This window comes from Chinchilla lanigera, unplaced genomic scaffold (assembly GCF_000276665.1).
Source record: "Chinchilla lanigera isolate Chin_1 unplaced genomic scaffold, ChiLan1.0 scaffold00005, whole genome shotgun sequence".
Taxonomy (NCBI): domain Eukaryota; kingdom Metazoa; phylum Chordata; class Mammalia; order Rodentia; family Chinchillidae; genus Chinchilla; species Chinchilla lanigera.
This window is the reverse complement of record NW_004955406.1, coordinates 38,401,980-38,417,449: the sequence shown is the minus strand read 5'-3', so window position 1 is coordinate 38,417,449 and position 15,470 is coordinate 38,401,980. Positions and strand designations below refer to the sequence as shown.

The window sequence follows — 15,470 nt, the reverse complement described above, 5'->3', positions numbered from 1 at the left end:
GTCCCAAATGTCACTTCCATTTTCTAAGACAACCCTATCATTTCCCCACAGTTGCGGCCTAAAGCTGACGGACACAGAACGGACACTTCGTTATGAGGCAGGTGTCGGTAAGGCTCTCTCTTCTTGTACCGGCAAGTTGTCCTGACTCTTGCTTAGTTTTCCTTGGAGCTTTTCTGTTGATGTTTTCTTCAGCTCAAGGGTTGTCATGGGGACCAAGAAGTCACATTACCAAACTGGAATTCTGAATGCTATTTCAAAATACTCTATGGGTAACTTCTGTAAGATTGAGTGGAGTGCACTCCTGTAATCCGGCATTGGGAAGCTGAGGCAAGAGGTGAGAGGTTGAGGCAGGAGAATCAAGCCGGCTTGGGCAATGTAGCAAGCTCCGGGCCAGCCTTTACTACCACTGGCATTGTCACTGCCCAGTATTTACATGAAGAGAGAATTACTCTAAATTCTCGGCCTCAAGTCAAGTCTTGCAACAGCCAATACACTATATTAACCATTTCATTCACAATTTATATTTTTGATCTGATAACTGGTGTCCTAACTAGAAGCTCAATACAAGGACATGTGATGATTAGAAGAATTAATTAATTAAAATAATTCACATCTGGTTAAGACTGGCTTGAAATTTCAAAATTCTACCAGGCCATGAGTGGCCACTAAACCACAAAGAGAGAGACAACTAGACACTCTGTGCCTCCAGATGCAAGTACATTCTACCTACCCTTGCTGTAATCTTGCCAAAAAATTCAAATCTGGATCAGATCAAATCTTTAGATATAACTGCCACTTTACAAAAAATCCAGGGAACAATGGGACATGTGAAATACAGATTACAGGCAATTCTAGGGTACAAACAACCCAGTTTCTTCAACAAATAAGATGCAGATAAAAAATGAAGATACCATTGACTAAGAAATTCTTAAGATACACACCAACCTATACAAATCTATTTTGAATCACGATTTGACTAAACCAACTGTTAAAAAAAAATCTGTGATCAGAGAAATTTAAATACTACTGAATATTTTATGATTTTAAAGAGTTCAGGGGCCAGGGATATAGCTCAGTGGCACAAGTGCCTGCCTGGCAAGCGCAAGGTCCTGAGTTCGATTCCTAGTACCAAAAAAAAAAAAAAAAAAGAGTTCAATATTTAGGTGTGCTATTGAAATTATAATTGTTTTTATTAAATCTTTTAAACCTACACATTAAAATTTTTACAAATTAAATCATGTGGTATCTGTGACTGGCTGTAAAATAATACAATATGTTGGGCATGAGGTGAAAGGACCTATAAACGAATTAAGATTGGCCATGAGTTGATAATATCGAAAATTCACTAGATCATTCTATTTTTGTTTTTGTATTTTGAGGTACTCCATAATAAAAAGCTCTTTAAAAAATAAAAAGTAAGTCATAGACCAAAAATTAATATGTAAAATCCAGAGTTCATGTCAGACAATACAGTATGGCCCTGTAAAATACTGTCATTTACATCAAGTTAGCATTCTAACAGATATAAGATTTGTGTATACCAGAGAAAAAATAATTTCTAAATTCTCTTTTGTTTGTTTATGTGGGTTGTTTTGTTTTGTTTTGAAACAGTCTTGATGTGCAGCCCCGGCTAGGCTCAAACAATCCTCCTGTCTCAGCTTTCCAAGTGCCCAGCTTCCCTTCTAAATTCCTGCATAAATTCATCTCATAAGTATAATGAAGTACATTTCATTAGAAATTTTATCCATATCAATTTTTAATATTGAGAACTAAAGCTTAAGTTTTCCAAATGAATTGCCTCATAAAAAGAATATAAAATCTGCATACCTAATAAAACTACAAGCCCTTCAAATTTATTCAAACTCATTAAAATCTAAGATTTAAGAAACAATTTTTTGGAGCCAGGCATGGTGGTGCATGCCTGCAATCCCAGCACTCAGGAGGCTGAGGTAGATGGATCACCGTGAGTTCAAGGCCAATCTGGACTACGTAGTAAATTCAAGGACAGCCTGGATTATTTCTCTAAAAGGAAAGAAGGAAGAAAAAGAAAGAAAGAGAGAGAAAGAAGGAGAAAAAGAGAGAAAGAGAGAGATAAAGAGAGAATGAGAGAGAGAAAGAAAGAAAGAAAGAAAGAAAGAAAGAAAGAAAGAAAGAAAGAAAGAAAAAAGAAAAGAGAAATGAAGAAAAAAGAAAAGAGAAGAGAAGAAAAGAGAGGGAAAAAAAGAAACAATTTTTTAAATCACAGCTCAGCAGTGAGTTCCAAGCCAGCCTGGGCTGTAGTGAGTTCATGGCCAGGGTAAACTACAAAGCTAGACTTTCTCTCAAAAAAAAAGGCAGGAAAACAACCAATACATATACAGGTGACAACAACAAAACTAGTAAAGAAAGGTGTGAATTAGCAACCTCAAAGAGGTTTTAAGTCTCTGGCCAATGTAAAATTCCAGGTCTAGATTATTATTACTACATCAAGTCACTAAAGATTTATTAAAGATCAAAAACACTAATCTTAACCACCTTTAAGCAGAAACATATATATTATAAATTTCACTGTACCCATAAGCATAAAGACAGTCACAAATACTGATGAATGCAATATTCCCCTGCACCTCCCAAAAACCAGAGTGCTGTAATAAAACATCACTATGTAGCCAATTCCTTATTATAGGTGGTCACAGGAACCAGCTATTCTGGAGACCATACCCAAAATTCAGTTTAGTTCCTAAAATGTATCCACTGCTGAATAATAAGTAACATGAAGCAAGGTATCAGACACAGAGTAAACATTCAATAAAGAAATGTGAGGGGAAAATGGCAGAGGAAACTGTTCACTGGCACTAGTCTCCCTAACAGGGCTCCCCCAGGGCTGCCTTCCAGGGAAAGTAGTAACGAGCCAGAAAGTAGCTAAAACAGACCAAGAAGTATAATAATTTCACCTAGCAAGCAGCCCATCAATAACAGGGACCTAACCTTGCCACTCCTAATGTCAGGTTTAATATCCTAAAACATTCTTCACTCATAAATAATGAAACCACTATAACTAGCTAGAAGTCAGCTTTCAAGGAGTCTTGTCATATATTTTGGATCCTAATTTAAATTATTAATGAACAATCTATTTTCTTCTATAAGTCAATAGGAATATTAACTTACATTATCTTTAATAGGACAAAAAAAATTTATCTTCTCTGAAAGTACTTACAATCCAACCATCTTTTGTTAGACATCCTCAACTTCCTATTATACTATTAACAATCCATTTCATAAAACTCTTCAATATCACTGTGCTTTCCGGTTCTCTTCTGTATCTTCTGTATGAGTTTCTTATTGCTGCTGTAAAACACCACCACAATCTCAGTGACATAAAACAACATAAATTTATTATCATATCGTTCTGGAGGTCAGAAGTCTCACTGGGCTAAAGTTAAACTGTTGGTTCTTTCTGGAGGCTTCCTTGCCTCTTTTGGCATCTAGGGGCCACCTGCTGGATCTGCTCTCCTGTCCTCCGCTTATGCAGACCCTTGTGATTACACTGGCCTCACTTAAGTAGTGCTCCATCTCTCAGGATCCTTATTTTAATCACACCTGCAGAATCTTTTACCAGGTTCTGGGAGTTAGGGCATGCATATTTTGGGGGTGGAGGGGGTGTTGGCCCTACCACATTCTCCAATGGCTGCTACTTGAAGTTCTATATATTCTGCCTATTAAAGAATTGTTTTCTGCTTTTCTCTTTTTGTTTTCTCCCACCTTCCTCCATACAAACTGCTTCAACTCTTAACTCTACATTAATATCCAAGGTGCTCACCTTAAATAAGAGAAAACTAGAGCTTAGATAGGGATATGATTTACCTGAAGTTCTATACATGCCTCTAGGATACTGGCTACTGGATAAACTTGGACGTCTTCAAAGGACCCTAGTCAGATAAGGGACCAAATCCTATTTTTATTTGAGAACCACAATTCTTTCAGACTCACAGTCTAGCACTACCACCCAGTACATTATACTTTTTTTCTCACATTCATGCCCAGAGCTGGTTCTTTCACCTCTGTCCCTATATTCATTCTGAAACTGAACTGCAGCTTTATGGTCCTAAAATCCTGCTTTGGTTGGTGGTGGTCCCTGCTTAAATCCTCAAATGTTCCCCACCAAGAAGTCTGTCAGGCCTTGCTGGCCTGATGTTTGATGTACACAGCACGCTAGGATGTCATCCTCACTCTCATCTCCAACCCTCCAAACACAACCATGAAGATGCCCCAGTGTCCTCTGCTACACACCATACTCGGTCCTACTGCTCTGCCACACTGCTCTACTGCCCTAGACTGCTGATCATCCTAGCCTGCCTTCCTTAGTCCCTCCACTCAGGTCATATCCTTGCTTGTGTATCCCAGATTTTAACACTCTTAGGTAACTGGAGTTTTTAATGTATCTATCTCCAACTAGACTATGAGTTCCCTAAGGACAGAAACTGTAATATATAGTTACAATCTACCATTAAGCATGCAATTTTAGTTATAGACTAAGAATATAATAAAGCCCCTAATAAAATTTAGAGCACACACAAGTGATGGCATAATATTCAGATATAAAACACTTTACTCTCAAAGCCTATTTAATGATAAAGGAAAACGATTACAGCAAAAATGACATGAAAAAAATCTAAAATGTCAACTCTAACTTTGTGAACATACTCATACACATGCATGTACACTGAATATAGAGATGGATATTTATAATATCTAATTATATAACAATTATATTATATGATACAATAGATATGAAACATTTTATATATTATACAATTATATATACATAATATATATAAAATAAACATTGAGAAAATTCCCTGAAAGGACTACACTAAAATATAACTGGTATTTATCTCCAACCAGGCAGCTATTTTAGTCACTCTAAATTTTTTCTTTATACTTTCAATTTCTCCTTTATTTTTGTTTTTGTTTCCAAGGAAAGGCAATACAATCTGGTGAGAGGAAATATAATATAACATTAAAAGCATGTACTTTACAATCAGACTTCCTGGGCTTAAAATTCTAGCTCTATATAGCCTTGGGCAGCATCTCAGTTTCTCCACCTGTGTAAAATTCAAACAATAAAAGTACCTACTTTGTGAGTTGTTTTGAGTAGTATACGTGTGTTGATTTTTTAAAGCATTTAGAACAGACCCTAACTCAGAGTAAATTCTAGAGCATATAAGTGCAAGTTATTATCACCACTACTGGGCTATTATTACCACTACTGCTGCTACTTCTATTATTACTAGTATTATAACTAAATTGTTTTTAAAACATGCTATTAAAAAACTATTAAAATGTATTTTCTAAACTAGCCATGGTGGCACATGCCGTACCCAGCACTTGGGAAGTTGAGGCAAAAAGACTACCACAAGTTCAAGGCCAGCCTGAGTTACAAAGTGAGTTCATAGCCAGCCTGAACTACATAGCCAGACACTGTCTCAAAAAGCCAAAATTAAAAACAGGCTTTTTTAAAAAGTCAATATTAACACCAGACAAGGAAGTGTTGTGGGTTGAATGCCTCCTCCTAATTCATACGCTGAAATTCTAAATAACTTGGTATTAGGAGATGGAACCTTTGAAGGTAATTAAGTCACAAGGATAGAGCCCCCATAAATGGGATTTGTGTCCTAGAGACAAGAGACACAAGAATGTGATCTCACTCTCTCTGCCCCCAACCATGTAAGGAAATGGCAAGGAGACAGCTGTCTGCAAACTAGAAAGAAGAGCCTCATCAAGAACACTTCTGGTATCCTGATTTCAGACTTCAAACCTCCAGAACTGGAAGAAGTGAATGTTAATTAAGCCATTTAGGTTATGGTACATTTTTAAGCAGCCCAAGGTAACTATCACAGTATGAAAAGCAAGTAGGATTCATACAGTATTGCTTGAAGTGCAAAATGATACAGCAACTTTGGAAAACTAACAATTTCTTATAAACATTCATTACCACAAGCCTCAGTTATCTCACTTGTAGGGGGTTACTAAAAGAAATTTTACAATGTGCACACATAAGAACTTGTATACAGCCAGGCAGTGTAGCACACACCTGCAGTCTCAGCATTTGGGAGGCACAGGCAGAAGGACCGAAAGTTCAAGGCCACCCTGAACTACATAATAAGACCCTAACTCCAAAAACAAACAAACAAAAAAAACTTGTATACAAATAGTTATAGCAGTTTGATTTATTATTAGCAAAAACTGGGAATAATCCAAATATCCTCCAACCAGTGAATGATAAAACTGTGGTACATTCATATGATGAAATGATATCAATGATCAATGAAGACTGAAAGAAAATGAGACACATGCAACAACACAGGTGAATCCCAATACAGCATGACGAATGAAAGCGGCCAGATTCCAAGTGCTCCATACTACATGATTCTGTCTATATGGCATTGTGATTATAGGGACAGAGAACTGATGAATGGCTGCCACAGAGAAGGGCTTGTATACAGAGAAACACAAAGAAATCATGAGGGCAATGGTAATATATATCTTAATTGTGGTAGAGGTTATACACCTGTACATATTTTGTTTATACACCTGTACAAAATTGATGGAACTTTATAATAAAACATTAATTTTACCATATGTAAAGTATACTATAATTTTTACATACTTAGCCAGGTATAGTAGTACATGCCTATAATCCCAGCATTCTGAGAAGCTGAGGCAGGAGGACCACAAGTTCAAGCCCAACCTAAGCAACATAAGACTTAATGAGACCTTGTTTCAAAATAAAAAATAAAAAAGGGCTGGGATGTAGTTTAGTGCAAAGGCCTTGAGTTCAATCTCCAGTACCACAAAAATAATAGCAATAATGATGATAATGTTAAATGTTTAAAAATGAAAGTAATTATTTTTTTCCAATCAGATTTTATTGGTCCATTTTAGGTGTATATAATGATCACACTCATCACAGAGGATTTGTACCTGTACACGACACTTCTTTTTCTTCCCCCATTCCCCTACCCTCCCTTCAACCCCCTTCATCCCTCCCCATTTACAAAAGCTCTGTTTCCATTTTTTTCCTACTTTTCTCAGAAAATAATTTTATCAACAAGATCCATCTACCTCCTTACTTTCAGTGAAGCTGTGCTTAATCTATACACACTGACAGTCTACCTATTTTTAAATATTCACAGAAAAGATTAAAAGCTTGAATGCCAGTGTATAGCTACTCACAGGACTTTAAGAATAAGGAAGAAAAGCTGGGCATGGTGGCGCATGCCTGTAATCCCAGCACTGGGAAGGCTGAGGCAGGAGGATCCCTGTGCGTTCGAGGCCAGCCTGGGCTATAAAGTGAGCTCAAGGCCAGCCTGAACTGCACAGCGAGACCCTGTCTCAAAAAGACCAAAAAAAAGAATATGGAAGAAAAATTTGGCTGGAATAAATGAAAGTCACTTGTATCTGTACTTCCCCCCAAAATAAAAAAAATGTCTAATGTCTAAATCTGGCTTTGAGGTCAACTATGGGATGGAAACTAATTGGTACTAATATGCACACAGCAATGAGCCAGGTGCCCAACACAGTTTGATGCATCTTATTAATCAACTTGAAGAGGTGGGTTACTAGAATGAATCAGGACGGATAAATGTTCGGGATGCACAATAATTAAGGAGCCAACAGAATTTTCTGAATGCCTTACCGCCATGGGTCCTGATACTAAACCAAATCAATCAATACTTAGGGTAAAGCAAAAGTTACTTCACACAACATGAGAGGCGTAAGTAATGAAGTTGGAATCAAAGAGCAAGGAATACAAGTTTTCTTTTACCACATAAGTTAGCATATATAACAAACGATTTTATATGGAACTAACCATGTCATCTTAGTTTTCTTCTGTCTCACGCTGAATATAAATTGCTCCACCTAACCTGCCCTCCTAATCTGCACCGATCTCTACCTATCTTCCACAGATGTATGTAATTTTAACCTCCCTGAGGGTAGGGTCAGACTGAGATAGCTCTACAATGACAAAGGTATTATACATTGAATTCCAGTCTGGGGTGACCCTGAGCAACCAAACTTGGATCCTGAGATCATTATGAGGCCAACTGTACTATGTCAAGTACATAATTACTCTGATCTCCTTGGTATCTCTCTAAACAGAGATGATCAGCCTGGACTATAGAAGAGATGGGACTGACATCAGCACCCCTCACCACACCTAACACAGATATAAGTGCCAAATATGCTGTAAGAATATGTGGGTATTCTAGAAAATCTGCCTTCTGAAAAGCAAGTTCTTGCCTCTTAAAATAACCCAGTAATTTGGTAGATAATGTCAGTAAAGCCTGGATATGGGCCTAGCACTCAAGACCATAAGATTAAGGATACCAAAATAGGTAATAACGAGCAATCTTTACTAAATAAAAGAAATGTTAAAAGGCCTCGTCAAATTATTAACATACACACTCCTTCTTTATAATGTATACATACAAACAAAATTTCTTTGTGAGCAAACACATGCTTTCCGGGTTATATAATCAGATTAACCCCTTTTTTCATTGAGGACTCTAGGCCCCTAAATGTAGTTAGTCTACCTCAGGCTTCCAGGAGAACTGGTCTAACTTTTCAGATAGTTCTTATCCCAGTCTCTGTCAAGTGTTATTAATAGGCCTCCTGGAGCTTGTTATCTTTCACTCAAACACCTCATGGCCTCTGCAAAAGCTGCCAAGAAAGAAAAGTCTCTAAGTCAGATGTAGCATTAAGGCACTAAGATCTGCAGTACAAACGGGCTACTGTGATTTTGTGAGACAAGGAGAAAATTGTTCCCCAATATTACATGGGTGTTTCTTTCAATATACCACCATAATAATCAACAGTTGGTCAAGTGGTCATGGCTAAAACAAAGGAGAGAAAGGCAGCAATCATTCAGATAATGCACATCATGCTTATATAACAGACAAATATTTCTCAGATACCTGTACTATTCACTGTCCATTTCACAGAGGGGGAAATCAGTAACATAGGCAACTCAGCTATTGGCAGTGCCAGTTTTACATTTTAAAAATAATCTTTACATACTTAAGAGTTCTTCAGTTCTTCTTGGAAAAACACATTGTAACTCTTTATAAACTGACTTGTAGAACAGTTCCTAAGCCAATAAAAAGCCCCTTGTCTTGATTCAAAGAGACTGCTTCTCAACAGAAGGTTGTTTTGACCTCCAATCTTTGAGCAACTTAATCTGCTACATTTGTCTAGTTTTGAGTATACCTATTAAACTCATTGCCAGCTGTGTTAATGTGAAGGAGTACCTCTACTGTATCTGTAGATGATAAAAAAAGAAAATCCATAGCTGTCAGCCCATTCCTTTCATTCTATTTCAAGAGAATATTAAACATAAAAAGTGTACATCACAGTTGGGCACGATAAAGAAGAACAAAGGAAAGATGCCAAGGTGGTCATCTCAGGAGAAAGGCTCAGAAAAGCTGTCACCTTAAATGGGAAGAAGACCTACCATGAGTGAGCTCAAAGAATGTTTTTCTGACATTAAAATGTACATGGGAAGAACCAGACTTAACTAGCAGAGTCACTCTAAAAGAAACAAGGCCACTGAGTGACACTAAGAAAACAGTGCTCTCACCCAATGCTTTTTTTTTTTTTTTTCCAGTACCAGGAATTGAAGTTGAGACCTCACGCTTGCCAGGCAGGCTCTGTGCCGCTGAGCTAAATCCCCAGCCCCTCACCCAATGTTAATTCCCGGAAAAGGATAGATGGACTAGAAAACTGGATTACATTTCTCTATCTTCTATGATCCCATAAAATCATTTCCAGAATTCAAATCTCAATCTTCTTTCTGTCCTGGATACTTTTGAACAATAAAAATTTGCCTGGTAGGGCTGGGGATTTAGCTCAGCGGCAAAGCGCCTGCCTGGCAAGCGCAAGGTCGTGAGTTCGGTTCCTGGTACCGGAGAAAAACCAAAAAAAAAAAAAAATTTGCCTGGTAAAGAGTTCAGAAACTTTAAGAAACTTTAAGAAAGTTTAAATTTTAATTGAAATTTCACATGCCAGGCCCAATGGCACATGCCTGTATCCCAGCTACTCTGCAGGCTGAGACAAGAGGATAGCAAACTGGAGGCCAGCCAGCAAACTAGGCAAGACCCTGTCTCAAAAAAAAATTATTTTCAATAAAATAAATTTTAAAAATTAAAAAAAGCGTAGAAATGTAGCTCAGTGGTAGCATGCCCCTAGGATCAATCCTCAGCACTGTAAAAGAATTGTAACTTAATGTGGTTCTCTTGGCCTCTGTCTTATTTTATACTCAGCTCCTTATTCAGTGGGACATACAGCGCTGCAACATAGATCTGAGAACAACCACACTTTTATAGGCAATTTCTCTCCTAACTTTGCACAAGTAACAATTTTTCTGAGCTTCAGTGTCCTCAGCTGTAAAATGGAAATAAAAACATTACCTGCCACATCTACTTCAGAAGATCAGTACTGAGACATGAGGTAATAAATATAAAATTATTTTTAAACGACAAAGTACTTAACAGATATTGGCTGCTGCCTTCAGTGAGGCACTGTAGGAGCAGGAAAAAAAGTGGATAAAAATAGGATGAAAAGAGAGGCTTCTTTCACCGAATAGAGAAGGGATGGAAACGTGGTGCAGCATTTTAAGCTACGGGCTAAATATTTTTAGGGAAGTGACTTAATATAAGTTGAAGTATTTAGAAGCGGATTCTCATGTGAACACATTCACTTTGCATGAAAGGCAAAAGAAAAGTAACTGATGAAGTTCAGTGGGGTGGAGAGGGTGAAGTTAGCTATGACAGTCAATACAGACAGAATATAGTTGCATAAGTGAAAGAAATAAAGGTGATATTACCAAACACAGAACTACCGGATCATCAACAATCCACATACTATAGCTATATACAGTGGCTTCTACAGGGGACTTTAGAAAAAGAAAGGCCACTCCACAGGTATCAGACATAAGTGATTCAGTAGCTTAGTTCTCCACAGGAAACCCTGAGGGAGGCAGTATTGTTGGTAAGAAAATAAGACACTCACAGAGAGGTCAAGGGTGTTCTAAGAGCTGTAGCCTGGAGAAGATACGAACTGTTTTTGAAGCACTGCAAATCAGCAAAACAAAAGGAGTAGTTTCAGAACATCCGCTTGCCTTAACCCAATCTGTAGAGCTTTACTCTATAAATGATCTAAGATACTCGATATTGGGGCCACAGCAGCAGAAAACTGAATTTGCGCAAAGGCCATCAGGCAAATGATACTATGCATAGGAATGGCATGATGTACAGGCACACCAACGGGGCAGAAGTGAAGATGACTAATCTATAGGAAAAACATCGAGGACCAAATCACCAGTAACCATGACAACTCAAGTAGGTGGAGGGAAATACAAACACTGACCAGGCATCTGGGTGACACTATTCTTTCAGGTAAAGACCCTGGGGTCGGGAAAGACTTGATTAGTCGAAGAAGGTGTCCAACAATGAAAGCGAGTTGACCAAAGGGGCTGTCTCCACGCAAGAGGGCCCCGCGGTGACACTAGTACGCTTCGCCTGGAGGACCGTAAGTCACAGGCTCAACCGTAAGAGTCTGGACGCCTATAAGACCGAAAAGGGAGTTACCTGGTGCAGGGCTGTCAAGCCGTCCACGTTGACTGTGTTGATGTCGGCCCCTCTGGCCAGAAGCTTTTTTACCTCTTCGGTGTCTCCGCTGGAACAGGCGGCCAGAAAGACAGCGCCGTCCTCGAAGCGGACCCTGGGACTCCCGCGCGTCTGCGTCTGTCGCCCGGCGCCTCGTCGCTCTGCGGGCTCCTGCTCCGTCAGCGAGCCCCGCCAGCGCCGCAGCTGCTCAGCCCGCCGCATTCGCGCGGACTCTGCCCGCTTTCCGCCCAGGTGCTCCAGCTCCGCCATGGTTCTGGTCCCCTGAAGCTGCTGCTGAAACTACTATTACTAGACTGCTGGTGCGACTTGGGTTGCCGCTGCCGCCTCTCTCAGAGCGCTTCAGCCAGGAGCAGAAGGCGGAGACCTCCACACCGCCATCTTTACTCTTCCCGCCACTAGCACCGCCCGCACGCTCCCTCGGCTTCAACACGTTAGCACTGCCCGGGCCGCGGGTCATCACGGGACTTGTAGTAAGCCACCTGCCCTGGGAGCACTCCTGAGCTATGAGAGAACTACATATCCCTGGATGAATCAGAAAGGAGGCGAGGACAGACTGCTCGGTTCTTCTCCGCCAGACACCTCGGTGTCAGCTTTGCCCCGAAGTTGGAAGTGTCATTCGGAGTAGCGTCAGCCTCTTCCTTAGGGCATGTTGGGAATCGTAGTTTACTCTGGTTATGAGTACTAACTAATTTTGGCTCCATAATTATCATATCACACTTTTGGAGTGGAAAAAGGGCAATAACATTCCCTATTTTCTAGTGGGGAGAACTAGACATAGAATACAAGATAGACTCAAATTCATGTCCTGGTTCTAAATCTAGGATTACATTGGCATGTACTAATCACAGTAAATGCTAATGTGTATGAATAGGAGAAGTATGCATACACAAATAGTATTACACGTTTTACATAAATAATTTTCAACATAATTTTACTCTAGGTTCCAAAAAGCTATCTCGGAAACGATGCATTCAGGTGTAATAGAAAAAGCTTAAGTTTTGAATTCAAATTAAATTCACATGTGTAAACAAATTACTTGACTTCTTAATGACCTATTTCCTCTGCATAATATAAGAATAATGCTTCATAGGGTAGTCGTGTGGATCAAATGTGCTAATAAATGCAAGAATGCCTTGTGCTATCCCTGGCACATACCAGCTAGCAACAAATATGAATTTTCATTCTCTCTCCCTCTTCCTCTTCTACTCTTTTCATGGATCTTAAATTATTATGACATAGAATGGATGTTTTTATCCACGCTCTTTTTATCAAATCCACAGAAAGAAAACTATGGAACATCTTAAACTCCTAAGGAAGAAAATGGAATATTTTTATGTTTGATATAAATTTAGTTATAAAACCTATGTGTATCTGATTGATTTAATAACTATACTGTCTAGGGTCTTAACTCTGTTTTTTGTTTTTTGTTTTTTGGTTTTTTTTGGTTTTTTTCTCCGGTACTCAGGAACCGAACTCACGACCTTGCGCTTGCCAGGCAGGCGCTTTTGCCGCTGAGCTAAATCCCCAGCCCTAGGGTCTTAACTCTGGACAAAATATAATTAAATGTGCTATCCATAGTGAAAGAAAACATATATGTATATTAGGTTCTTTAACAGAGACTGCCTGGCAAGTCTGAGGCCCTGAATTCAAGTCCAGGTACCAAAGAAAAGAAAAGAAAAGAAAAGAAAAGAAAAGAAAAGAAAAGAAAAGAAAAGAAAAGAAAATATGTTCTTTAATCTTTTCTGCATGTTTGAATTTTTTCATCAAAAATGATGAAAAAATAATTGGAACATTGAAAAAGGAAATTTTATTATACTCTATCATGTGAACTTTACCTGTTCCTCAGTTTCCCTGAAATGAACTGGGACTTATACACTGAATAAATAAATAAATAAACAAATGAATGAAAATACAAAATATCAGTTGAATAATACTAAGCCTATCCACCATATGCTTTAAGTTGGGTATTCTTGAATACCTTACAAATATTAGTTGTATTTCAGTATCTTATATAATATGTAACAATGTGCATAAAATAATATTTTATATAACCTTTTTTCTTTTATTCATGTATTTACAGTTACTATAGAACTTGTTTCTCATAATTACTTTCTGACCTGTCAACATGGGAACTTTTCTTACTCCAATTTAACTTCTTCTTGACAATCAAAATTGCACACAAGCTCCCAAATAGAATTCTCCCTAAATTATAAAAAGAAATTGATATTAAATCAGATAGGAAAGAACACTTAGCTGTAAGCTTAACCTTCTTTGCAATCTTCACGCACCAGTTTAATATTCTGTTCATGCAGATATATATATATATAATATATATATATTTAACTTCATATTTTACTGACATAACTGTCTTCTAGTGAGGATCTTTTTAAACAGGATAAAAATTTCAGTGACCAATGATATTACATTTCTTTTGGCAGTTCTGTACACTATTCTTTTTGTGTTCAGAAACCAGAATACCTGGTTCGGATTGTATAAATAAGCCAAAATTTGCCAAATCCAAATTAAATTGTGACTTTCCCAAGAGACATGATCTTAAATTTCAACAAGAAGACCTCAGTCTCAATATTAAGAAGTTGTAGGAAGCAGGAAATATTTCCTATTGTATTTGCTTGTTTCTTCTACCATTTTTTTTTCCTGTGGTGGTAAGAGTATAAAACCCCACTTAGAGACTTTACAGAAAAATGTAAATAGTTAAGTGCCTTGGATAATCTAAGTCCATACTTTTCTGGAAGAAAAGAAATATATCTTTCAGCTGCAATTGCTAAAAGCACTAATCATTATTATAATCTAATTTAACTGGGGCAGCCAAAAAATTATACCACAAGAACATCATTCTTTGTGTGATAATTTGAAGTTGTCTTCGAAATTAAAATCATGTAGCCTGTCATGATGGCACTCACCTGTAATTCCAGCACTCTGGGATACTAAGGCAGGAGATTTCCAAGTTTTGAGCAACTTATGACTTAGTGACTCAAAATAAAAAATTTTTATCCTGTTTAAAAAGATCCTCACTAGAAGACAGTTATGTCAGTAAAATATGAAATTTTCTCAAAATAAAAAATTTTTAAAAAGCCTGGGGATGTAGCTCAATGCTAAGGTCCTGGGTTTTACATCATGTAAAATATCTTCCGCTAACCAGGACTCTTTAAGAATAAACTTATAGGATCATTTTATTAAGCAAGTGGGATAGTAAATAATCTAAAGAAAATATTCTCACATACAAGTGTCTATTTTCCATAGACACACTTTTAAAGTAAACTATAATAGGAAATATTTCATTTCTAAAAATAATGACACCTGTAGACAGTTACACTTTTCATTCCAGCCTCTGTTCTCATCAGTGAACATTACCTCCCTCTGGTGGACAAATAGAAACTGTATACTTAGCATGCCTCCTTTCTTTCCCTTTCTCTTTTTCCTTTTATTTTTCTATTTCCCTCCCTTGTTCTTTCCTCCCCGCTCCCCTCTCCTGTTACTTTCTCTTTTATTTTCCCTTCCATACTACATAGTTGCTAGTTTTATACAGATTCCTTTCCAGAAAACTGAATATAATTTGTACTTTTTCTAAGAGACTTTGAAAAGAACTGTTTTTTCAGAACCACCCAGGAAAGTAATCAATTTCAGTTGTGAAAACATATTTGTAATTGAGAGACAATTACTGTTGAGGTAGAAAGAAAGAAATAAAACAAGAGGGGCTGGGGATTTAGCTCAGCGGCAAAAGCGCCTGCCTGGCAAGCGCAAAGTCGTGAGTTCGGTTCCTGGTACCGGAGAAAAACCAAAAAA

The 15,470-nt window shown here is 37.9% G+C and overlaps 1 protein-coding gene across 11 annotated transcripts in view; it reads right to left on the bottom strand.

Annotated features, from left to right (window-relative positions):
• The window catches only part of Ppp1r12b (protein phosphatase 1, regulatory subunit 12B), a 231,207-nt gene extending 219,054 nt beyond the window's left edge, over positions 1-12,153 (bottom strand). For 4 of the 11 annotated variants that reach the window (XR_259520.2, XR_001236901.1, XR_001236900.1 and 1 more), the window contains exon 1: positions 11,628-12,147. Coding sequence is in view for 7 of the 11 variants with exons in the window: in XM_013522389.1 (XP_013377843.1) it covers positions 11,628-11,915 (288 nt within the window). In the remaining 4 variants the exon portion in view is untranslated. Of the gene's footprint in view, positions 1-11,627 lie in introns of all 11 variants that reach the window. The other 7 variants (XR_259519.2, XM_005375216.2, XM_005375218.2 and 4 more) reach the window with 5 other exon arrangements.
• Between the last annotated feature and the right edge of the window lie 3,317 nt (positions 12,154-15,470).